At 44.9% G+C, this 26,752-nt stretch overlaps 1 protein-coding gene across 1 annotated transcript; it reads left to right on the top strand.

Moving 5' to 3' along the window:
- The first annotated feature begins 7,514 nt into the window (after nt 1-7,514).
- Nucleotides 7,515-26,587, top strand: Blvra (biliverdin reductase A). Its single transcript, XM_090332623.1, is given in 8 exon segments — nt 7,515-7,773; nt 11,057-11,089; nt 16,113-16,234; nt 18,231-18,350; nt 20,000-20,097; nt 23,285-23,392; nt 24,579-24,754; nt 26,006-26,587. Coding segments are annotated over 7 exon segments (894 nt in total). The 5' UTR covers nt 7,515-7,773; nt 11,057-11,077; the 3' UTR covers nt 26,264-26,587.
- Nucleotides 26,588-26,752: the final 165 nt, after the last annotated feature.

Consider the following 26,752-nt stretch of genomic DNA (forward strand, 5'->3'; position numbering starts at 1 on the left):
TATATATATTTTCTGTATACAATGTGCATGTCCTTTCCAGGTTCCATCTACCATGCACGCCATCCACACATGTATATATGTATTATATATATATAATATGTATATATATTGTCTGTATGCAATGTGCATGTCCTTTCCAGGTTCCATGTACCATGCATGCCATCCACACATGTATATATGTATTATATATATATAATATGTATATATATTTTCTGTATACAATGTGCATGTCCTTTCCAGGTTCCATCTACCATGCACGCCATCCACACATGTATATATGTATTATATATATATAATATGTATATATATTTTCTGTATGCAATGTGCATGTCCTGTCCAGGTTCCATCTACCATGCATGCCATCCACACATGTATATATGTATTATATATATATATAATATGTATATATATTTTCTGTATGCAATGTGCATGTCCTGTCCAGGTTCCATCTACCATGCATGCCATCCACACATGTATATATGTATTATATATATAATATGTACATATATTTTCTGTACACAATGTGCATGTCCTTTCCAGGTTCCATCTACCATGCACGCCATCCACACATGTATATATGTATTATATATATATATAATATGTATATATATTTTCTGTATGCAATGTGCATGTCCTTTCCAGGTTCCATCTACCATGCACGCCATCCACACGCCCTCGCTGTCCACGCGTGTCACAGGAGGATCCGCCATCCACATGTCCCCTTCACGCACGCCGTCCAAACGACCCTCCCTCGGCGAAGCCCGCTGCTCACGGGGACGGCCAGGCCGTGGGGACCCTTGAGGCAGAAGCCTCAGGCCTTCCCTCCTCCGTCAGGCGCCTCTCGGGTGCCCGCAGGCCCAGCTCCAGCCTGGAGGACGCGGCCGCCCCGCTACCCACCTGCCATGCGGGAGCTCCAGGAGCTCAGCCACGTCAGGGGGCGCCGCGGTCCTCCCCGGAGACCGCCGCTAGAGGGCAGCGAAGGAGCCGCGTCGAAGGCTCCAGGGCGCGTCAGACACTGAGAGGCCCAGCGAAGGGCGTCAGGCATCCTTCCGGGTTTGTAAGCGGAAGGGGCGGGGCGACCCGGGGGAGAGGCGGGACTTCCGGGGAGGGTCCTCCCCTGTCTAGAGTGCTCCGCAGCCGGGTCCTCGGTGTCCCTGACGCTCCGGCTTCTCCTTCTCTGGGGGAAAAGGTTGTCCTCCTCCCTCGATTTTCCTGCTCCATTCCGTGCGTCTCTTCCTTCCTTCTCTCCCCCCAGCCCTTCCTCCTGGGTCCTCCCCCCTTCCGCCCCTCCCACCCAGCCTCCTCTGTCTTCCTCCCCGCTCTTCTGCTGCCCCTTCCCCGCCCCTTTCCCCTTCCTCCTCTTTCCCCCCTTCTTTCCTCCAACTTCCCCTCCCCCTAACCGCCTTCCCTTCCTATCCCTCCCTCCTCTCTACCCCCTTTCTTTCTTCTTCCCTCCCTCTCAGAAGAGCATTAAGGTCCCGAAATGGTGTTTTTCCAAAGAATTAACAGACACTAATCAGATTTTGAAGTGCTTGAACTGTAAGGATTATATGGATGGTTTTGAGAGGAAATGGACAAGTAAAATCGGCATTCAGGACACAAACGAGAAATAAAAACAAAAACAGAGTCATCAATGCCTTGCGTCAGGTTTGCTGTCTTTAGTTTTGTAGAAAATGCTTTATTAGTGGATTACAGTAGAAAGTCACAGAGGACAAGTATATCATGACATAAATCCAAAACCTTACTTGCTTTACATTTCAATAACCTCTGCATTTACTTTGTGAATGTTTAGCCAGTATAATTTCGTTTCTTAACAAAGAGGAACAAACATCTTTGGCATCTCTATATCATGCTTTATTGTCGTATGGTGGTGGGGAACCTTCTTTTCATTTCAAGGGACATATTTATAGCATGATTTGAAGTGCGCAGAGACCTTCCAGTACAGTCAGTCAAAGCAGCCAATAAGAAGCATAAAAGGAACTTGCCTGTCCTGTCATGTACCACATGATTTTGTAGGCTTGAGAGTTAGTTGCTCCTTACCAGCATCACTGCCTGATAACTAGTGCTTCAAATACCTACTGAGAGTTTCCTTAGTATTTTTCATTGATGTTTGTGTGTAAAATTCCGGCAATCGTTCTCTTTTTGTCAGCAAAATGTACTTAATTGTTTATAATCTTGCTAAGATCAGCTTCAACTTCTGAGCCTTTGTGTTAGCCTTGTGCAGAGCTCAAGACTACTGCCCTAACCCTTGAGCCACAGCGCCACTTCCAGTTTTCTGGTGATCAATTGGAGATAAGACTCTCATGAACTTTTTAATGCTTGTGCTAGCTTAGAACTGTGATCCTCAGATCTCAGCCTCCTGAGTAGTTAGAATTACAATTGTGAGCCACTGTGCCCGGCTCCAAATGGATTTTTTAAAATCTTTTTTAGACTTCTCATATGTTTTAAATAGCGTTTAGTATATGGCCACATGTTTGTGTTTCGTATCTACACATTAGATTGTAAAAATCCAAAGTTATTTGCATGCAAAATTGGAAGGTTGATCCTCAGATCTCAGCCTCCTGCGTAGCTAGGATTATAGGCATGAAGCACCGTGCCCAGCAATCTGGATTTTCTTTTTGCCAGTCCTGGGCTTGAGCACAGGGCCTGAACACTGTCCTAGAAAGAGGTGCTGTACCTTACTGTAAGCAGACTTTCCAGATAATAGATAAGATACATCTCCAGCCATGTTCTGTCTCTGGTATACTAATGAAATCACATTTTGTGCAAACTACTGATACTGAAATGCTCTGGTTATGTGGAAGTGTATCCACATCCAGGAATGAAACTACACTGTCATCTAACTTTTCCTTTGACTTGAGTCCCCGTACCCCTCCCCCCAGAAGAAGCAACTTGTGGCTCTACATATTCTTGAGAGCTGCATTACATTTCCCAATATCTTTGGGAAGAATTTTCTTTCTTTCTTTCTTTCTTATTTTGCTAGTGCTGGGGCTGGTAATCAGGTCCTGGGCACTGTCCTTGTGCGTTTTCAGGGCTAGTGCTCTATCATTTGAGCCACAGCACCATGCCTGGCTTTTTCTGTATATGTTGTACTGAGGAATTGAACTCAGGGCTTCATGCCTGCTAGGCAAGCACTCTACCACTAGGCTACATTCCCAGCCCTGAATTTTCAGTTTTTCATCATGTTCTCAAATAAAACTTACTCTTATCCATTTGGTTAAAAATCCGTGATAGCCAAAGGCCTAAGGTCTGTAGTGGCAGACCTACAGGCTTACAGCTCCAGTCCTAATAGCAAGGGGCCCATTGGGTCTCTGGCCATGGAGTTGGAGGCTGCTTGCTTTGGGCTTTCACCCTTAGAAGCTCTGGCATTCTGGGTCTCCAGCAGCAATGGGAAGTGGCAGCAGGTGGCAGTAAGCAACAAGAGGTGGCACCTACTAGCGTGCCAGTTCTACCTCCAAAGTGAAGAATGCTGGCAACTTCAGCCCTGGACAGGAAGTCGAGATAGAGCCCATGGGCCTGGGGTGCCTTCAGGCTTGGCAGCTCTCTGGGCCTCTTCCAGTGACTACCACCCACAACTTATCTTCTCCTTATCACAGCCCTCTGTTTCCACTCCCTTTGTTCCCTTAGGTTTCTGCTTTGGCCACTGTCTCTCTGCAGGTCTTCAGCTACTGCCACTGTTGTCACAGCTGCTGCTGGGCCAACATCCATTGCCACATCTGCCATTGCTGCCATTGCCACTCTTGCTGCCGTTGCCTTTACTGCCACTCTAGCTCTGCTACCTCTTCTGCTCTCTTCATGCTACCTGCTCAGCCTGCTCTACTAAGGAGAAAGAGCAAGACCTCTGGGAAAAAGCCTTGTGGTCGGGCGTAGTGTTACAACACTAGGGGGCAGCACAGGGCAGTGTCTTCTAGCTAACTTGAAATCAAGCTAAAGAGCCTCGTCTGTATATTCAGAATGGGAGTGTGGCCAGGCTGACAGCACCCATCCCAACAGACTTGCATTCAAATGAAGGAGAGGTAGAGGTTCTCCTTGTGTGTGCACAAATCACAGGGCTTCTTTTGGGCCTCCAGGGAAAGTGCAACTGGTAGAAGGGAACCTGGCTTTAGGCTGTTATAGAATCCACTGGCTTGTGGTGGGAAGTTTTCTTCTCCTGATGTTCTCAAGGTCATATTTACATTTATGCCTCTTTTTTTTTCTAGCTTATCACTTCTACATAGACATGCAGGACCTTACTCTGTGGAACCCTTCCTCGGGGGCTTCATAAAAAAGTCCACATACAGTATCCTGCTGGATACTGACCCTGCTTCTGTCTGACGTGCTTTCAAAATGACAACATCCTCAAGGTACTCTCTCAGGACTGTCTCTAACATGTTTTCCTCACGGCTTGCACCAATGCTCATGGTGTATGTTCAGTAAATACTAACATTAGAGTGATGGGCTTGGTTATGCTGTTGTGGGCTGAGAGAATAAACCCATTGAACTTCGTATCCAGTGTATTTCCCAAAATGTCCCAGAGTTTGATAGTGACATGGGACTAGTTTTTGCCACAGGTTTATAAAGCCTTAAGTTTGCACCTGAAGTTCATAAAGGCCAGGAAGCTGGAAATGGAGCCAATGTAAGTTTTTTTTTTTAATCAATGGCTAAAAGGGGACAAAAACATGAGAAGGGGTATCAATGTATGAGAAGTAATGCACCCACTACCTGACGAATGTAACTGTAACCCCTCTATATATTACCCCGACAATAAAAAAACAGTTAGTGGCTAGTAATTGTACAAATGGGTTTCATTGTGTTTTTAAAAAACTGGTATTCATATAGAGGCATAGTACATTAAGAGCATCTTGTTTACCCAGTGTGTTTTCATGCTCTCTAAGTTACTACTGGTGGGGCTAAGCAAGTTCCAGTAGGAACCTTTCTATTGGGAAGCACGGAAGAAAGATAAACCCGAGTAGTTCATATAGAGCTTCCCAAATCTCTCACCATCTCAGTCCTCCAAATAATTCTACCAAAGGACTATTAATAAAAGTCGACGCCTCTGAGACCTAAAATCAAAACAATTCTGACATTTCAATAAAATAAATTTAGGAAGACAATACCTGCAATTAAAGACTCTTCAGTAGAGCAAAATGATTTTGTAAATAATCCATTGATTGTGTAAATGAATGAGGTTCTAAAAGGACTCTGGCTGGCAAAGGATAGCACTTGGAACTTCAGTGAACACTTCTTACAATAACAGTTCTGAGATACATGTGCAATGGTCTGAATACCAGTGTTATACTAAGTGTGTAAATGGGAACCTAATACCCCTCATGATGAGATTGAGATCTGGGTTTTGGAGAAATGTTTAAGACTTGAGTCTCATGTATAAGACTAGAAACTGTTTTGATAGCTAATTGGAGATAAATTAGGCTGGCTTCCCTCTTAAAAATTTAAAGCATGCATTTAATTCTTTAAAGGGTTGCTGAATGCTTCCCCTGGGGGGGGGGGAGGTGGCTTTTTTCAAAATCAGCAACTGCTGGCGAGGGTTTCTTGGTACAGTTGTGGCCAGCGTGGTATTGCTGCATTCTCTTGATAATCTCAGCCAACATAGGGGTGGTGGTGGGGGGGGTGGTAAAAGTTGATTGCGTGGTGCTCCGGGCCCTGAGCTGTCTTGTAACTCTTTCCACACCTACAGTTGAATGGTTTGTGGACTGGAATCTGTGTTGGCTTCCCTCTTTAAGCTTAGATCTAAGGCTCTTGAGAAGCGAGGCTTACATGTACGAGCCACCAGTGCTGCGCCACAGCTGTTTTCTTATGGTTCAATGCTATTTGAGAGGGGCTTTACTGTGCTTTGTGACTTCAGGCACTTATTACTATACCCCTAACCTATTACAAAGTCCTTTAGGCTGCAGCATCTTATTACTCTGTTCAATGGGATGTTCTTACACACACACACACACACACACACACACACACCATGCAGAGTCAGAACTGAACATGACATGCACTATCACATTCCTAACACAACATTCCCTGAATTTGGGGTATGGCGCTCACATGCTTATTCTCTGCTCTCAAGGACTTGTAGGTCTCTCTTTCAGATTCCCCAAAGCTCTTCTGACTCAGCAAGTGATCATCATGTGTTTTGTCAAGCCAGCAGCCTTTCTCCTTACATCAGTATTCAGCATTTTATTTGGAGGAAGCACCCTCCATGTATTCACGTGAAGTGCTCACATGTTCAGACCCTGAAATTTGGCTTGTGACCTAGGCCTTCCCAGCAAGATGACTTCTCACTGCCAATACTTAGTTGTGTATGTGTGTCTGCAACATGGGGGAAGGGTTGAGATATAGAAGAGACACATAATCGACTATAGTCTAAATAAATGAAATAGTAAGATTGGAAGACCACAAGTGCTTTGGAAAGAAACCATCCAATCTAAGGAAGTCAGGATCAAAGTAGTTGGCAGTTTTGAGGTGGGGGAGGGGGGCTTGGGGGGAAAAGAGGACACAATGGTTGTCAGTGAGGTCTAGCATTTGAACAAAGATCTGGAAGACTTGAATTTAGAGCTTTGAAATTGCCAAAGCCCTAGCACAGAAGCCTTCCAATGTTGTTCAGGGCACAGCAGAGGGAACAGAATGGAGGAGAAGAGCCAGTGGGAGGGAGAGGGTGTGGGAGTGAGAGATGCTGCTGGATAAAGGGGCACTAGGTGATGCAGAACTTCTACTTTCATTCAGTGATAAAAGAGAAGCCACTGGGAAGGTCTGAATTAGAGAATAGGAAGTGACTTAGAGTTTCAGGTCAGTCTGAATGCTGCCTGGGGAGAGGTGAGGGAGGACGACACTAATGAACATTCCTGATGGAGATGATAGAGGTGAGGTAGGAAATGCCGGGGAGGAGTGGATGCTGGGTAGATGAGAAAGGTCCAGTCAAGAGAATTCTCTGACTCCCAGGTGGGAGGAGATACCCACAAGTCAGCAAGGTCTTGGTCCTGGGCAACTGGAAGAACAGGGTTAACTGCTGAGATGGTGACTCTGGGACACAAACATCCTGTTAGGAATGTGAAGTACTTTAGCTGTACAGGAGTGGAACTAAGGTCAAGATACAAAGATATCTCTCCCTGTAGCCAAAGGTAGGGATCCTATCTATCTATCTATCTATCTATTTATTTATGTTTGGTCAGTTCTGGGGTTTGAACTCAGGGCCTACGGCATTGTCCTTGAGTTTTTCCTTCAAGCAAGCACTCCACCCCTTTGAGCCACTAGAGAGATCCTTCTTGGAGCCAAGACAACAACAACAGAGAGAGAAAGAGAGAGAGAGAGAGAGAGAGAGAGAGAGAGAGAGAGAGAGAGAGAGAGAGAGAGAGAGAGAGAGAGAGAGAGAGACAGACAGACAGACAGACAGACAGACAGACAGACACAGACAGAGAGAAAGGGAGGGAGAGGGAGGGAGGGAGGGAGGGAGGGAGGAAGGAAGGAAGGAAGGAAGGAAGGAAGGAAGGAAGGAAGGAAGGAAGGAAGGAAGGAAGGAAGAGAGGGAAGAAAGGAAGGGAAGAAAGAAAGGGAAGGGAAGGGAAAGAAAGCCAGACACAATCCTCCCCTTTCCTAGGTGTCTCCGCCCAATGAAAGTCTGCAGCCAGTAGGCGCTCAGCTACCGCCCGTCGCAGAACCCCGGTTGCGGCGACGAGGCCAAGCCTGGGGCCTCGGGAGAGGGGGCGCTGGGCATCCAGCAGACTCCCTGCAGACCGTGCACGCGCGCCGGGTCGGGCCGGGATTGTGCAGGCGGGCGGGGGCGCGGTAAGCTCGCGGGGATCCCTGACCCTCAGGAGAAGCACACAGGCTCCGGCGGGAGGGGGGTCGGGCGCCCCGCTTGCTGCGGGTTCCGGCGCACGCGCTGGGGTTGGGCAGGCTCTGAGCGTGCCTGCACCGAGGGGCACTGGGGGAGGGTGCAGACCCGATCCTCCCCGGGATCGGTCCCCAGGCAGCCTTCCCACTAGCCCAGCCTTGACCTTGCCGCCCGTGTCCCGCCACAGGCCACTTCCCAAAACGGGGATCGGAGGGGGGGAGCGCTCAAGTATCTGTCCGCCTCCCCGCCTTTTTAAAATTCCAATTTGTGCAGGTGGTCTGGCTTGAGCTCTGAGTTGTGCTTTTGTTGTTGTTGTTGTTTTTGCTCAAACTACCATTTGAGTTACAGCTCCGGTTATGCCTCTCCCCCTCCAGTTGGAGATCAGCCTCCCAGACTTTTTACTGCTCGTGCTGGCTTCACCAGGTGATCTGCAGCTCTCAGCTCTTGAGTAGCCAGGCTTGCCGGCAGGTAGGAGCCACGCGCCCCCGGCTTATGCAGACTATTTGCATTCCTTTGGGCCCCACTGGTGGTCTGGCAGTGCCTGTAGCCCCTGACTGGGATGAGCTAGAGTTACAGCAGTCACCTGGAATAGGAGGGTAGTCCACACCTAGGAATAGCCCAGTTTTGAAATCCAGTTGTCTGGTTTTTTGTTTCGTGTTGTTTTGTTTTTCAGTCCTGGGGACTGAACTCAGAGCCTGAGCACTGTCCTTGGGCTTTCTCAAGGCTAGCACTCTATTAGTGCCATTTCTGGCTTTTTCTGTGTATGTGGTACCAAGGAATCAAACCTGGGTCTTTGTGCATGCTAGGCAAGTACTCTACCACTAGTCCAAAGTCCTGGCCTCAGTTGTCTGGTTTTTTGTTTTTCCCCAATAGTTTTGCTTAATAAGCAGCTCTTCTCAAATATGGACAGATGCTTCAAGTTTAAAAATATTAGAAATGTATTCCCTGGTAAGAATAATTCCCTAATAAGAATAATTATCTTATTTCCTTTTTATTGCATCAAGATTCCTTTCAATAAAAGGTAGAAACTTTTGTGGTGAGGCTAAGGAGGAAACTGAGGATGTGGAGCAGGTAGGAGGGGCTGAGAAAGGAAGTTGAGGAAGGAGTGGCTTTTGGTGGAGGGAAAATGCAAAGCCAGGAAGTGGTTCCATCCATTTTTCAATTTTGTGCCTGGGGCCTGGATGACTTCAGCTTCCTATTTCATAACTGAACCTAGTTTACTTTGTCTGCCTGAACCCTCCCTGTAACTGAAACAGAAGAACTTTCAGCTGACTAAGCCACTAAAACACCCAAGAAAATTAAGCTAAAAGAGAACAAGAGAGTAGGGATATCAGCACTGAACAAAGCTTGAGGAATGGTGGAAGCTTATCTATGTACTTGTGTCCAATCTCTTATTTCTAGGTTCAGGAAGTAAGGTAAGAGGAGTGATGGAAACTCATATATGTTTTGTTCTCCTTGTGAGATACCCAAAGACCACATACCTGAGCCTGGTTCCCATAGCCAGTGAGTATTCAACCAGGCCTTCATCTCTGGTCTTTAAGTTAGGGGAACTACTTTATCTCTGTAGTCATAGGTTGACAAAGTCCCTGGGCAAATAAAAGACTCACACTTCAAGGCTGATACAGTTGTTACAGAAGGAGGAGAAGCCTACTTTCACTTCTTGAAACAGGTTGTTGTTTGCAAATGTGGAGACCTTTCACTTACTATTTCTACTGAATGACTGCAACCTTGGCTATCATTTTAACCTTATAGTAATTCAGGAACCTATTCAAGAGTTCTCCATATCCCTTCTCCTAGACAGGAATTCCATTCTGTAGATGGAAAGGCTTATTCATTTGCTCACATTTAATTTATAAATTCAATAAACTCACAGTCACAGCTTATTAATTTGATCAAACATAGAGCTTTATGAGTGTTAGACAAGCAACCTAACATTGACTTATAGTCAGAAAATTCTCTAGGAAAGAAAGTCCTTCAGACGTGCACCAAAAGTTTCAGTTCTTAAGACAACTTAGTGTTTCCATGTTTACTCACTTAAATAATAAGTCCATAACATAAAGAACAACCTAAATAGTCTTGTTGTAGGAATAGGACTTAGGAGTTCTAGCACCTATTAAAACACGTAGTATAATTTACCATAAGTGAGGAAAGGTCCCAGGCAGTGAAAGGTGTCTGTACAGCTGGTGTGCCCACCTGCCCATGAGACCCACTCTGAAAGCAGAAGGAACAAAGGAAAGGGAAGGGATGGCTGGGTCTTCTCAGCACCTCACTAGCATTCCCCAGAGTGAAGGTTTGTTACTAAATGGGGTTAAATATTTCACTGCTGTTCATGATTAGCATCCTTGCTATATAACTAAAAGGAATCACAGTTGGAATGCACGTTGGGGCTGCTTTTCTCTTCTCTTTTCAGAGGCCAGAGGCCTCTTCCCTTCCTTCTTATCCTCTTTTGGCATAGCAGCCCTGAACAATGAATATAAAACTAATTTTTCCACAATTGTGGTGTTTCCCCAAGGAGGACTTCTGACCTGTGTAATGACCATTTGAATGACTGAGAACATGGAAATTATTAGCTTCAACTCTACTCAAGGCCTTCTGAACTAGGGACTACATTTTAATTCAGCTGGCCCACAAGTGCACTAAAGTTTGGTACTACTACTGTGCCATTATGGGCTATTTACTTCTGTTCCTTCTGTCTTCTGTGTCTTCTCTCCCCTTTTGTCTATGGATTTCTCTGACCTCTGCTCACTTATTTGTTTGCTCCTTCCTCCTTCATGTGAAGGGTCCGCAGTAATCCGGCATTGTTCTTTTAACATGTTATACTCAGCGAGGCAAAGGAAAACAAGATGACTGTTTCTTGTTGCCTTGTCTCCAGGGAAATAAGGTGAGACTCTGACATCTTTAAGCATCAACTGTGAGAACATTTCATTTGCATGGAGGCTTCGTTTTTTTAGCTGCCATCCTAGAGAAAGATGGACCTCAGGATTTGAGAATCTTTCTTTGGAGGAGATGTAGCTGATGTGATGTCCCAGAGTAGTTGACTGCCATCAGCCTCAGAGTAGAAGATGCCACCCTGGCACCAGGCTGGAGGGGCTGAGGTGGTAAAGACATTTAAAGAAGATGGGACTGAACAGGAGAGAAAGTATTGGAGGAGAAAGTAGAAACTATTAGGAGAAACTTATTATGGGGTTTGGAGCAATGTCAGCAGGGCCTGAATGACTGCTTTTGTCTTCCCAGGCCCTGAAGGAAGAGATCAAGATGGATGTCCAGGTGAGCCCTTTACCACTACCATAGTATGCATGCTGTGTTCTCAGCGCCTCTTAATTCTTCTCTCCTGCAGAGCTTTCTATGAAAACATCTGTCTTGTCATCTTCTGGTACATACAGAAGGGTAGAAGAAGAGTGAGGCCCCTCTGGGTTCTTATCTGTGTTCATTCAGCTTAAGGTGGAGTTAGCCACCTTTTCTATGACAGCTAATCCTAAAAAAACACTCAGGAGCTAAGGGTGGCTCAGGTAACAAGGAGCAACCAGCCATAGAGTGGAACCTCCACTGTTGTGAGCCTTCCTTCTTTTTGCCTTGGCTTTCTCAGCTATTTATTTTACTGATGGAATGCTGTCACTGAACAACTATCATCACATGCTTGAAGAACTACTGACACTTTGTGCATCAGGGCTAGGTCTGTGTCCTGCTCCCTTCCTTTAGCTCTCTCTTACATTCCTTTTACTTTAGCTCTTTTTTGGGCTCCCTTTACTTAAGTCTCTATTTCCCCAAGAACTTCTTGTCCTACCCATGACCTGTGCACTCATCTATTCTACAGTTTTCATTCTGTTTAAAGAAGTGCTAAGGGATTCTGTTGGAGCAGATCTTTACACCAAGAGTCAGCAGCTGGTTGCTTATCCACACCCAATATTTCCATAGGGTCCCTGATCTCATGACACCATAACCTGGTCTCACTGTGTCACCAGTCCCAAGTGGGCTTCTCAGGGACCTCACTACATCAGAGGCTTACTGAAATTCCTACTGTTTCCCTGAGTTTACCACTAATGAAAGTTTGTGTCCCTCCACACTGTGTCTCTAGGCTTTTATCTTTGTTGTAAAAACCATTACAGATATAGCACTTTTGTTCTTGGAACACTGCTGGTAATTGCAGTCATAGTTACATCTCAAGTCTTGTTTACTTCTGATGTTTAATTCTACCTCCTCCTCACTTTGTCACCTCATTCCTTACTTAATCTCCTGTACCAATCTCTCCCTCCTCTGCCTTCTCCTCCCAGCACAGAGGTGCCCTCCTTCTACCTGTATCCCACATTGTCCCTGTTGTGCATGGAAAGTCTCTCATTTGTGTTTATTTTTGTTCTTCTTTTTCTCCATCCTGTTCTCACCTTGATAAACAATTGTTCTCATGTCTTAAATATTTTCCCTTGTATTATGGTATTTTTTCTAAAATGTGTATTTTTTTGCCAATAACTTTTAATGTGACATAAAATAAAACTAGTTTCTTCTGTGGGTACAACCCATGGATGTAATCCTGTAATATCACCACATCACCAGATTGTAGTCACAGTTTCTCCCTGCTCCTTACAATTGGCATCCACTGTGCCGTGTGCCCTTAATTGATATTATTCAGTTTTCTTAACATTTCTATGTCATTTTCCTTCCCATTTTCCCATTCGGTGCTCTAGTTCTAAGTGTAACACACAGTTAAGTACTATTCAGCCCACCAGGTTGTGCTTGAATTTCCTCCTATTCACAAGATGCTGTTGTCACCTGTGTTTTGTGGATGAAGAAAGTGATTGTTACACAAATTGCTTTAAGGACTGGCGTGCTAAGATGCAGGCAGGGATGAATGTATTTGTTTATGTCCAGATCCAGCTAATCCTGTTCACCCAGTTCTTCCATTTCTGCTAGGTGAAGGGTTTGCTCAGGGCCCTCTATCTGGAGGGGACAGCACCCCTCTAGTCTCTTCCATCGTTGTTCTGTTGTTGTTTTTTTTAAAACCTCTCCTCAACTTCTCTCCTCTCACTTAAAACTGATCTGCCTACATGCTTTTCTTCCATGTGTTCTCATGGCTTCTAACTTGATGCCTCATAGACACTTGGCCCTCAATGTTGGTTGACTAAAGGGCAGAGTAACTCCCAGATTGTTCAACAACGCACTAATCCAGTCCAGGACTGGCATGTTCAGTTAAACTTTAGAGGAAGGAAATCACATGGCAGAAATTGTGAAGATTCAGATGCTGGGTGGAGGGGAAAGGGCAGAGGATCCTCAAACACACTCAGCCTTTTGCTCTTAGAGAATGATTGCCTAAGGAATGACTGGATGACAAGCATGTCAGGCTAGTAGAACTCCTGTGGCCATGAACCTTTGCCCAGAAGTTGAGAAGACTGTCGTTTAGGTAGGGGAAGGCCTGGAATTCAGCGGGGCATGAAGATTCAGTGGAGGTGAGACAGCATGAAGGTGTTCCACGTTTGCAATATCTCTTGGAATTGGATGTGGCAGAAGGAAATGACTTTCATACATTTTTCAAAGATAAAAGGCATGGAAAGACTAGGGGATGAGCCTGCTTCTTTCTCCTACCTCGTTTTCAGTTACCCAATATCTCATGATCTCAATGCATGTTGTACCAGTGGTACTAGTTTCTTTTTGGCCATCCTTTCAAAAAGTCTATAATTGTATACAAGTACTCCTTCCTTCATCTGTCTATGTGTGCGTGTGTGTGTGTGTGTGTGTGTGTGTGTGTGTGTGTGTGTGTGTGTGTATCTGTCTGTCTGTCTGTCTGTCCCAGTGTTGGGGCTTGAACTCATGGCCTTATCAGTATCCGTGAACTTTTGGGCACAAGCTAGCACTCTATAGCTTGAGCCACAGTTCTGTATCCACTGGTTTGTTGTTGTTGTTGTTGTTGTTTTGGGGATTGGCATTAATTGAAGGAGAGAGTTTCACAGATTTTCCTGCCCAGGCTGGCTTTGAACATTGATCCTCAGATCTCAGCCTCTTGAGCACCGAAGTTTACAGTTGTGAGCTACCAGCTGCCTAGCTATATATAAAGTAGCACAGAAATTACACTGTTCTATATCTTTGTGTTTCTAATATATATCTTGGAGAGCATTTACCTCCAATGTATAACCATGGTATTCTTTTTTTGTGTAGTTGTATCATATTCAATTTTATAAACACAACTATTACTTACAGAACCACTTTGCTATTAGCAGGTTATTTTTATCCTTGGCTTCTTATAAACAAGGGTGATGTAAGCCAAATTCATTTCACCAGTTAGCTCTGTAGGATTCATTCTCAGTGTATGATTTGCTGGAGCCAACAGGTAGTTGTGATTTATATTGTGATGGTTATTTCTAACTTGCTCTCCTGTTGCCTTTTTTCTACGTTCACCAGATTTCTGTTACTGTGATAAAATATCTGAGGTTCTCACGTTTACAAAGGAAAAGGTTTAATTTGGCTCATTGTTTCAGAGGTCACTGGTCCTTCTTGTTTCGGGTTTGTAGTATCCTAGTATATCACGGCAGCGGCCCGTGGAGTAAAAGATCTCTATCTCATGGCAGCCAGGAAGCAAAGAGAGCAAGGGGCTGTGGCTCTAATATCTCTTCCATGGCCACCTCTGGTGCCCTCACTTCACTTCATTGTGCCAGTTTAAAGTTCTTCTACAGTGACAGGTCTAACCCCCTCCACCCCCCCACCTTTCATCTCCTAAAGATCCCTTTCTCCAAGTTGGTGGAACATATGCTCTTGAATTGTGTTGTAACCCATTAGATATATTCCTTTTCTGCTTGTCTCAAAATCACACCTATTTATTTCTTTTCAAAGCAATTTCTCCAATATGCTCCAAACATTCCAAATAGGTTATTCACATTGGATTACTGAAACAAATGCCTGAGATAATCAGTTCATACCAAAAAAAGAGCTGTTTTGCCTCAGAAATGGAAGGATCCAGTCAATGATCATTTGGCCTGATTGCCTTTGGGCCTGTAGCAAGGTGACGCAGCATTATAGCACACCTGTCTCAGAAGAAAGCTTTACTCCTGGGCAGAGGGGAGAGGCCAGGGTCCTATAGTTCTGAAGGCAGGTCCAGGTGACCTCCCACTAGGGCCTGCTCATCAAGTTCCCCCACCTTCTAGGATTGCTGAGCTGTTGTTGCAGAACACCTGGGCTGTAGGGAGAGATTTCAGATCCAGGTTATAGCACCAGAACAAACCTTATTCTAGATCACAAAACTTGTCTCAGAGATGGGTACTCATGGCTTACACCACCTCCTCAGGAGGCTGAGAACCGAGGATCCTGGTTTTAAGCTTACCTGGACAGAGAAAGCTGAGAGATGCTTCAGTTTAGCAGCAAAAAGCTAGGCATAAGAGATTTGGCTCAAATAGTAGAGTACCAGCCTTAAGTGATAAAGCTAAGGGAGGGAGAGCATAAAGACCTAGCTGCAGCAGGCCCCAGTACTGGCACACGTAGAAAAAAAGTCTCAGCACTTTGAAAAAGATGTATATCATTGAAAGAATATAAGACAGGCAGAGGAAAATGCCCAGAATATTCCTGAAGACCTGGAAGAAATCCGAGCTAAGGCTAGAGCAGTGGGCAAAGGAAGATGGCCAGAATCGGGGGTCATGGATGGTAATATCACAGAGCTGAAGGGAAGGTACAAGTCTGAGGTGACATTCCTAAAGAAGCCCTGGGATTAACTAGTACCTGGAAGTAATTCTTAGCAATATGGGCTCCATGGAGTGATTTCTTAAGTTGAAATATGGACTTGATATGTCTTTCCATTCAGCCTCCAGCAGGGCACTTATGGGGTATTTAAGCTGTCATAGTAGAGTGGCCATAGTGGTGGCTAACATGTGGAAAGCTGTGGTAATGACCTGCACCGCTTGGGTCCTGCTTTCCACATGCCATTGTCTGGCAGCATCCTACACTGTGATGGCCGAATCATTGCCTCGTGTCCTCGGAAGCCAGCAGACTGTGGCTGCAGCCCAAGCTGGTCATTGGAACTTACAGCAGAGGACACCTTCGTCATTGGCAAGGTGACAGTAGGCAGGGAAAGCCAACTGGAGGTGGGTGACTTGCCAGTACACAAAGACATTGGAAAAGCCTCTTGAGAATGTGTTGGACAGAGCTGATTTTCTTGTGAGCCCAGGAGAGTCTTAGTCCAGTCATGATACGGCAGCCTCCTCTGTTGTCGGATTGCACTTCTTCCTGCTTATCAGAACCCTTGACCGTCCTTTGATCCTTGCTATCCCCCGCTAAATAACTAGTCACAAACCTAAACTGGTCCATTGCATTTCAGCCTATGAGGAAGTTCGGCGTGGTGGTGGTTGGTGTTGGCAGAGCCGGCTCTGTGAGGATAAGGGACCTGCAGAATCCAGAAGGTTCCTCAGCGTACCTGAACTTGATTGGCTTCGTGTCCAGGTGGCTTGGATTACCTTGATGCCCCATAATTTGCAGAACGCATGGTGTAAGATAAGGCAACAACACATTGACATCTTCTAGGCCCAGGGAGAAAACCATACACAGTCTTCACATTTGGGCAGGTCTTGAAACTGGAATGGAGGGCTCCTTGAGCAGGGGTGTACAACAAATGGGGACCAGAAAGCAGAACGGGGAGGAACAGCACCAAGTGTGTCAGCTGCAGATGGGACACAGCAAAAACAAGGTTGAGTTTGGCCTGGAAAATGCTTGAAAGTGTGGGGGTTCATTGTTGCATCTGTTATCAGAGAAGGCATCCTTATAGTGGCCCAAGAATTCACATGCCACTATGAGTTCCATAGTCACCTCTATTAGTTCAAAGAGAAGGATGCCGAGCTATGGGGAGTTTAAGTCGTTTTCTAGAGATTACAAAACTGTAAAACCTAAGTTTATAAGACTGATTCCAAAGTTAGTCTTCTAAACACTGTGTTCTCTTGATACTTTGTACTCTTGATACTTGACACTTTCCCTGATACTTTTAAACCCACTTTTCTTTAAAGATAAAACTCATATTAAACTAAGCTATCACTCTTTCTTCCTTTCCTCAGCTCTGCTCGCACACACACAAACACATGACTCACCATACAGCACGCTGAGCTGATTCTGTGCAATATCATTTATCAGCACTAATTGTCAGCTAGATGAAGACACTAAGCTATATATGGAGACTATTGAAATTGTTCATACTGAAGATGCTTCATATTGTAATTTTTCAGGTCCCCTATGTAAGACCCCTGGGAACTGCTAGTTCTAGAATTGCTTTTAGCCAAGCTTCTTCACAATTTTTAGACTTTCACACAGAGGAATGCCCTGTGTATGCCTTTCTGAAGCTAGCTAGGATGGAACTTACTTCTTGAGCTTAAGGGTAAAGTGAAATTTATCTTCCCCAGACACACTGGGGTGGGGCAACTTACACCAATACCTTACACCAATACCCACACAGCTTCCACCCTGCCCTAACCACAGGGTTCCTCAACTTGCTGGCTTTGTTTCTGCTGTCCCTCTAGGAATCCTGTTTGAAACCCTAGGCTAGCATTCTTCTTTGCCTTCACTGAGCCTTGAACCTCTGTTTCTCAGCACCATCCTCAGCTTTCCATTGTTAGGATATGTGCACCTTCTGCCCTGTGTGTTACTGGAAAGTGAGGATTTTACTTGATTTTCTTGATTTTATAGGGCCTAGCATACAGTGGGCACACACTAATTCTGGCCACATCATGCTCAGATGGCCCATGGCAAGAAATGTAGCATATTACCCCTTGGGGAGCCAACTTCCCCAAATTCCCTCCTCCTGCTTTGGCCGTGATTGGCTGGAGCCTCTGCTGGCTTGCCACGACCCTTCTATGTCTCTTGAGGTCCTCTCTTCTTCAGCCTCAGCACTGGGGCATGGCAAAGACTCCGTTCTTCTATCACTGAAGCCCTTTCACGTCCTGTGTGAGTCAGAGGCCCTGAGTACCTGCCCTGGTCCTGCTCTCACTCAGCTGTGTTGCTCAGTCTCTATGGCAAAGGAGGCAGAGACCCTTGGCCTCTGCTTGACAGGCATCATAGCAAAGGAGCTTGAACTCACTCAGCACTGACCCCCCAGGAGTGTTCCTAGGTTGAATCTAGGTTATGTTTTATAGTCTTGTTTGGCTAAATGCCTGAAACTGGAAATGACCACAAAGATCCCTTATTGTGATATTACAAAATATTTTTATTTTAGAGAAATAGGAACTCGGAGACTTCTCTTAGCTTCTTACCAGCACAGGTAGTATTGGCTCCTGAGTCCATATCCCCTGACTTTACCCGAAATCACAATGGAAATTCCCTGGATATGGGAGGGACATTATTTCCTTCCTTTGCAAAAGCTGGTGTCTCGGTGTTTTTAGGAAGAAGGGAGAAGCATAGAACTCATTTATTGGTGGTTACTTTTGAGTGCCATTTCTGTACTCTTCTGAAATAGACGGGAGCTTGGAAGCATTGGAGAAGTGCAGCAGATTTCTTTGGAAGATGCTCTTTCCAGCCAAGAGGTTGACGTGGCCTTCATCTGCAGTGAGAGCTCCAGCCATGAGCACTACATCAGGTGGGTTCTTTGTTGTAGGCAGTCTTTGACTTGTGTATGGAACAAGCACTGAGCAAGTTAAAACCCTGTAAGTGAGTGTTTAAGGTCAAGGGAAGGTTTATGGTTGTTTTGGAGTCTTTAAAAACTGGTAGCATAGGCCAGGAGTTTGGCCTAGTGGTAGAGTGCTTGCCTAGCATGGATAAGACCAGAGTTCGAGTCCTCGGTACCACATACATAGAAAAAAGCCAGAAGTGATGCTGAGGCTCAATTTGTAGAGCTCTAGCCTTAAGAAAGTCCAAGGACAGTGCTCAGGCCCTGAACTTAAGCCCAGGACTGGCCAAAAAAAACCCCAAAAACAGCAACAACAAAAAAAACTGGTAGCATACTTGTGTGGGATCGATGCACATTGAGATGGTGTGTGCTATTGTGGTGACTTCCTCCTTGTCCCTGGGCCAGCATGCTGAGTCTGGAATGCACAACCACTATCCTTGTCTGGTTGGCACTCAGAATCTGCTCAAGGGAGACCACAAGTAACCTTCTTTTTGAGAAGCTCCTGTGGCCTGTTGGAGATTGGAGGAAGGGTCTACAGCCTGTGGGGAGAAGCCTGACAGAGGTTTTCTTGCATTTTATCTAGGAAGTCTGTTTGATCCCCTAAAACCACTTTCTTGCCCTGGGTGGATAGGAAATTTTATACATGTGCAAAAACTCCTTTGGCTCTTTCATTGTTCCTCTACACTGAAACAATTTTGTCATATGGATAAAGAGACCAGGGGTGTGGTTGAGGAGAGGAGACAGTCTTAATGCAGAGCAGAGAAAGCACAGTGGTGCATCTCCACTGGGAAATGCACAACCTTAAGCTTTGCAAGCATTGGGTGGGGCCTGGAACAGAGGGAGGAGTCCAGGGAGGACCTAGGCCTAGGTGACAGGACATGCCACTGCCTCTGAGGTTCAGCTTCCATTCTGGGCTCTCACAAGAAATCCAGAGGCCACTCAGTGGTGATCGAATGGGACAAAAACTTTTCTCTGTGGCCCCTTCAACTTCTTGGTTTTTCTACGATTTATAAATGCCTGCTGCCTGCTGTCATGATAATCATATTCACACCCTTGAGGACAGGATTTGAAGTCTTTCAAAGTATGGTCCCCAGAAGCTTTACCAGCACCCCCCATCCTGATCTCCCTAGCCAGCCTTGGGCACACCAAAGATTGCAAATGGGAATAGCTCACAGAATGCCAAAGAGCATGTTAGGCAAAAGTGAACTTGCGAAATGCCTTCTACTTCAGGACAGAATTCAGATGTCCTGGGTGACATTGGTCAGACTCCTTCAAAAAGAGATCACTGCCAGGGGATCTGTTGTCTTTCTCATACTGTGGAAGAAGTGGCTTATCTGAGAATATATGTTTTTTTCCAGAGTAACTGGAAAATAATTGAATTGAAAGACACTGATTGAACCTCTGCATTAGAACTGGAGATGCATTCTCTCAAAGAGTGGTCAGAAACTATATGAGCTGAGTCTTCCACTAGTTCTCCCAGTACTCTCTACCACCCCTTTGGTGGTGCTTTCACACATAGACTCCTGTGTTCACAGCATCCTGTGTTCCACCTTGAGGAGCCCGTGAGTGATGCTCATTGGAAGGACTGATTCTCTTGCTGTGTTTCTTGTTTTTCCAAGGCAGTTTCTAAGTGCTGGCAAGCATGTCCTTGTGGAATACCCCATGACATTGTCCTTGGCAGCTGCTCAGGAATTGTGGGACCTGGCTGAGAAGAAAGGTGATGTATGCTCTCTGTCCACACACAGACCCCCCTGCTAAGGCTTTCTGCCTCCTGGAGTTCTGTGACTCCATTTTTGTGCCTTTCAAGCTTTGCTCTATCTATACTATGGACACATGTCAATGGGACATGGCGAGGATTGAGAGTGTGGCTCAAATGGTAAAGCACCTACAAGGCCCTGAGTTCAAACCCCAGTGCCGAAAAGAAAATTATTCACAGGGATATGAAGGCTGCAGGGATGGGTGGAAATGTTTAAACTTTTTTTTCCAATTTATTATTGTTTTAGAGGTGATATACACTGGGATTACCTTTACACTCATTTAAAAATAACTACATTTCTTTTCACATAATGTCATCTTTTCCCTCATTCTCTCCCATTCTTATTCTCCCATCTCCACCCACGAATTGCATAGTTCACTTTCATTAATGTTGCGTGCAGCCAGCGCACTTCATGGCTTCACTTTTTCACCCTTTTCTTCTGATTCTGTACCCTCCTTTCTCCTTCCTACAGATGTGAATGTGAATATACTGTATATATAGTAAAGGATACGAGTCAACAAAAAAGAAAAAATAACAAATTAAGTAAAAAGTCCTTGTTTATATGTATTTGGATTTTGTTTCAGTATGTATATTATTTTATATACATATGAGGAGGCACTTGGGTATTGCACCTTTGTGATTTTCTCTTAAGGCTAGCCTCTGTTGCTCCCACTGTATGTACAGTATCTAAAATTCTGTGTATTTTGTCATGTGCCTGTGCCTTTTAGATCTAATTTCCACTTATCATGTGGAATATGAGGTTGTTTGACTATCTGATCTTGGCTTATCTCACTAAACCTGATTTTCCTAGTTCTATCTTTTTCCTCCCAAACGATATTATTTTATTCTTTCTGAGGTGTAAAATCCCACTGTGTATAGGTACCACATTTAATGGATCCACTCATCTATTAGGGGCATCTGGGTTGTTTCCATATCTTGGCTTTTGTGACTGTTGCGGCATTGAACATGGCTGTGCAGGTATCCTTATCATATCCTGAGTTATGATGTTCAGGAGTGGTATGGCTGGGTGGGTAAGAAAGGTCTTAGTTTTTTTTTTGTTTGTTTGTTTTTTTTGCCAGTCCTGGGCTGAGCTCAGGGCCTGAACACTGTCCTTGGGCTTTCTCAAGGCTCAGAGCTCTACCACTTGAGCCTCAGCACCAGTTCTGGCTTTTTCTATGTATGTGGTACTGAGGAATCAAACCCTGGTCATCATGCATGCTAGGCAAGCACTCTACCACTAGGCCAAACTCCAGCCCCTATGTTTAGTTTTTTGAGGAACCTCTAGACTTCTTTCCATAATGATTGTCCTAGGTTACATGTGCAATAGGGTTCCTTTTTCCCTACATTCCCACAGCATTTGTTTGGTTAGAATTCAAAGCATTGGCCAGTCTAACTGGGAAATATGGTATCTCAGGGTTGCTTTTGTTTTCAGTAAATGTGTAAACTTCTGATGGAGGCCTAATGATTCTTGTTCTCCATTGAAAAAAATGGAATTAATTTCCACCTGTGCTACTTTTGGGATTTTTTTTCCTGGTTATATTGCCAATAGAAAAGTGCTCCAATCAGACTACTTGATTGTCCTGTGTGCATTTTGAGTGGCTTCTACTGTTACACCAAAGTAACTACTATTTAGAAATGTTCAGTGTATGTCAAGAATATGAAAACTCTTCGATGCGCTTACTGTGCCTAATGCTCCAATCAAATCTTGCAGTAGGGGTTTCCCTTGCTGCTACTGTAATAGAACCCTTGAGTCTGGGTAACTACATAGTGCTCAGTACTGAAGGCTGTCATTCCAGAATTTACCAGCTGTGTCCATTTACCATGTGGAGAGGGCCTCCTTCTCTCCCATGTATGCTGGGAATGTGGAAAGGCAGGCTGGCACATTCACAAAGAAAAGAGCTTAGGTGCCACCCCAGTCCTGTGAGGGAAAAACAAAAGCATAAAAATCAATTTTGGGGAGGAAGGGCCCAGATTTCTCCCACCAGACCCCTCCAACCATGTTTGAAACCAAGTAGAAAGGTGAGCTTTGGAGAGAATAAATAAAAACTAAAATTGTCACAGCAGTACCAATTTCTCTAGCTTATGTGGACAAAGCCACGTATTTGTGGCAGTTCACACGACACACCAACCATCACAACCATTAAGGGTTAACAGACCTTACCATCCATATTTGCTCCTCTAATCCTGCTGCCCTCCAGGGGTTTTATGTTTATTTTATACTGGTGAACCTCTCTATTCAGCCAACTAGAACTGAGCAGAAGAATGTCTTGCGATTGATGAGTTAACTCATGTTTAAACCAACATTTTTCTTTACTATTTTACTAGAGTATGTCCAGAATTATATCAAAAATCACAAAGAAAGCACCTTGCAGTTACCACTGAGAGTGCTGTGTCGAAGTTCTTGCTTGTGTTTCTCAAGTAATGAACTCTCTCCTGGAGTTCTTCCTCTACCTCTGCATTCTCAGAGCTGTACCCTGTGTACAACAGAGTAGCCTTCAGGAGTTGTTTGTGGAAGAAACACATGACTGGGTGAACACAGAAGTGGAAGAAGCGATGGAGTTTTTGTTGCTGTCACCTTGCAAGTTGTTTGCCCCGGCGGTGATGTCTGTGCAGAAGGCACAAGATGCCGCTAGAAAATAGGCTCAAATGCTTATGCTCTCTTTCCCTATAGGCAGCAATGTCAAACCAGTCTGACTCTGCTCTTTATTAGTATGGATATCTTTGCTGTATTAGGCATCTGGCCCATGGGAGGGAGTGATGGAGACAATCCAGACACCTGCCAAGGGCAGAATTTGTTTATGTGCTGGTTCTGACACTTGAACTCAGTGCCTGAGTGCGTTCCCTGAGCTTTTGTGTTCAAGGATACTGTTCCACCATTTGGGCTACAGCTCCATTTTGCACTTGGTTTTTGATTAAAGGAAGATGAGAGTCCCACAGACTTTCCTGCCTGTGCTGGCTTTGATCCTCAGTTGAACCTCAGATCTCAGCCATCTGAGTAGCAAGAATTACAGATGTAAGCCACTGCACCTGGCAAAAGACAATATTCATAAGGGGCCTGTCTCCTGTCTTGAGCTGACACAGCCTCTCAAGATGTGCAACAGTACACAGTGGTCCTAACTGGCTTGTGTATTCTGTTTTTTCATGACAGGAAAAGTCTTACATGAAGAGCACATAGAACTCTTGATGGAGGAATTCGCATTTCTGAAGAAAGAAGTCACGGGGAAAGAACTGCTGAAAGGGTCTCTTCTCTTCACAGGTCAGTTTAGTCTGCAGATGCATGAACACCCATCCACCTTTCCTTCTCACAAAGTTACAGGAACCTTGGCTGGGTGCACAGCATTTCATGTGCTTTCCATTGGACTGGTTACTGTGTGATAGTCATTCTTTGAGGCATAAACACTAGGAAAGGATTCTGTTAGCACTTCCTGCTCTCTTGGTTAGATAGATCCTCATATGTGTAATCGTTACCCTTGGGCACAGGAAACTAAACAGAAGCTAACAGGCACTGAGCTCCCAAACCAGTCATGTGACTGCTTCATTTTGGTCATAGTGCTTTCACTAAATTTTGTGTGCTTTTCTTTTCTGTATCTCAATATTGGGGCTCAGACTCGGGGTCTGGGTGCTTTCCCTTAGCTTCTTCCCCCAAGACCGCTTGAGCCACAGCTCCACTTCTGGCTTTATGGCGGTTAACTGGAGATAAAACTTTCCTGACCCAGCTGGCTTCAAATCATGATTCTCAGATCTCAGTCTCCTAACTCCATATGAGTATAGACACTGCCTGTACCCAGCTACAACTTCTTTGGGTCTTTTTAGAGAACATGCTCGTTGTTTTAAGTGTTAATGTCACAGTTATAGGAAATGTTTGGTAAACATAACACAACCGCTATGAAGTCTTAAGTTGAGGTTCTGTTTAAGATTTGGATTAAGGATAGAAGTGGGCAGTCAGTGTCATGATCAAGCAGAAACTAATGTGAACACTCTTCTCTGTACTTTTATGAAGACCTCAGGAAACACAATCTCACTAACATTTTCCTAGGCTTGCCTTGAACCACAATCCCAAGTAGCTGATATTACAGGTTTGCTCCACCATGCTGGATACTGCTGGGTGACTAAATCATTTATTGAAGAGAAGGCATATGTGTAAGTGGGGGGTAGGGGAGCTATATAGGTAAATGTAAATATGCTCACTGTATTTGAAATCTAGAACTTTTTTACTTTATTATTCTGTTAAGCTGAACTGAGTGATATTGCCAGTAACATATCACATTTTAATAGTAAACCAAATATCAAAACTAAAAGGGAGATGCTTTTGTGAGTCTATATTTACCCACCTGGTAAGGCAAGGTCCCACTCTCTATCTGCTCTCCCATGGCCTCTGAGCCCTGCCCTTTGTCAGGCATTCCCTTCTTGCCAGTCCTCACAGCATTTATGATTCCCCACAGCTGGCCCATTGGAAGAAGAGCAGTTTGGCTTTCCTGCATTTAGTGGCATCTCTCGTCTGACATGGCTGGTATCTCTCTTTGGTGAGCTTTCTCTGGTATCTGCCACTTTGGAAGAGCACAAAGAAGAGCAGTATATGAAAATGACTGTGCATCTGGAGACCAAGGACAAATGGTAAGTCAGGAGAAACAGTGATGAGGAGAAGACTGGGATGTGTCCATTGTTCACAAGGATGACAACAGAGAAAACCCCAAGGGGCCTAGCCAAGTGCCCCACTGCAGAAGAGCTGTCAGCTTCCAAAGATTAGAAACTAGCCTCACCAGTGCTACCTCCATTTGCCAGTAAGTGAATAGTGGCTTACAGGATTGAAGCATGCTGCCCAAGTGATATGAGTGGTCAATAGAAGCTTTACTGTGTATTTCTTAGTGCACTTATATTAGAGATAGGGCCTCACTGTTCCCAGGAGGGTCCTGAGCTATTTGGCTCAAATGATCCTCTGCCTCAGCCTCCCAGTAGCTGAGACACTAGACCTGCACCCCTATCCTCAGCTACTTTCAGATAGCTTTACTGATGAGGAAATGGAGGTGTACGAAATATCTTGGCATTTTACACTACCCCACATCTAAAGGACATGAGGAATTGTCTTAGATAAATCAGGCTCTTTGTATTCCCTACTGGTAGAGTACTTGCCTAGCATGCACTAAGACCTGAGTTCGATTCCTCAGTACCATATACATAGAAAAAAAGCCAGAAGTGGTGCTGTGGCTCATGTGGTAGAGCTCTAGTATTGAGAAAGCCCAAGGACAGCGCTCAGGTTCTGAGTTCAGTCCCCATGACTGGCAAAGAAAAAAATAATACATTTAGGGGTTTTTTTTTTCAAGCAAAACTTATATGGATAGCCAGTATATGAGTAATGACAAGCTCACCTGCATCACAGTCATGAGGATGCCACAGACATGGATGGCAGGCCTGTGCCCTGCCTGGTTCCTCAGGACTTGATAGAAAATTGCTCATGGGACTCTGATCTCCAAATAAACACCTAAAGAGCCATAGGTGGAGCTGTAACTGAAGCGGTAGAGCACTCAATAGCCCAGCCTTCAGCACATAAGCTCAGGGACAGTGACCAGGCTCTGAGTTCAAGGCCCAGGACTATCAGAAAAGGCCTGAATGACAAACCTGTGTCTACAGAATTACTAAGTAGATTCTGCTATGCTGTGGCCAAATAAGTCAGGAGCAATCAGCAGTAGCAGAGTTGGAAACACAGTCCTCATCACTTATGGAGGGGTGGAAGTCTAAATGTCATGGAGACACCTCATATGCAAGGAAGCTGGGAGCCCAGGGAGGCCCTGTCTCCAGAAGGTCGGCAAGCCTCCCCACCTGCTCCCCACCATGGGCTATCTAACATGACATTTCTCTTGTCTTTTTGCAGTCCACTAACTGGATTGAGGAAAAAGGGCCTGGCTTAAAGCGAAAGAGATATTTAAACTTCCAGTTCAAATCTGGGTCTCTGGAAAATGTGCCAACTGTAGGAATGGACAAGAAAATTTTCCTCAAAGATCAAACTCTGTTTGTCCAGAAGCTCTTGGGCCAGGTGTCTGAGAAGGAGCTATGTGCAGAAAGAAAGCGCATCCTGCACTGCCTGGCTCTGGCAGAGGCCATCCGGATGTGCTGCCACCCTGAGAAGTAGGACAGGAAGCAGTGGGCACCTGCACTGCCGCATCACAGTTCAGTGTTCAGATCAGTTTCCCTTTACCATGGAACCTTTGGAGAAAGACACTGTGTGTGCCCCTGCTGGCTGTGGGAGTGACATGTGGGGAAAGAGTCCTGGGGGTGCGTCAAGAAAAGCATTGACCGTGGTGGAGCTGAATTGACTGTTCCATTTTCTCTTCCCCACCACCCTGATAGGTGGACTGTTGTCATTTGTGTTGATTTTCAGACATTAAAAAAATAGTGTTATACATGTCATTTGAAATACGATGTAAAAATCAATGTTAATAAATATTTTAATAAAAAATAGTGTTATAAAATATTAAGAAAAGGTGCATCAAGTGATTTCTTACAAACCCAGATTCCACTTGTAGCCCTAACATAGCTGTCACTTCCTCAGAACAGACAGGAGGAGTCAGGCATTGTAGCATCAGGATAGAGTGCAGGACCAGCGCCATGGTCAGCAGGA

This window comes from Megascapheus bottae, chromosome 5, assembly GCF_031878675.1.
Source record: "Megascapheus bottae isolate mThoBot1 chromosome 5, mThoBot2.hap1, whole genome shotgun sequence".
Classification (NCBI taxonomy): Eukaryota; Metazoa; Chordata; class Mammalia; order Rodentia; family Geomyidae; genus Megascapheus; species Megascapheus bottae.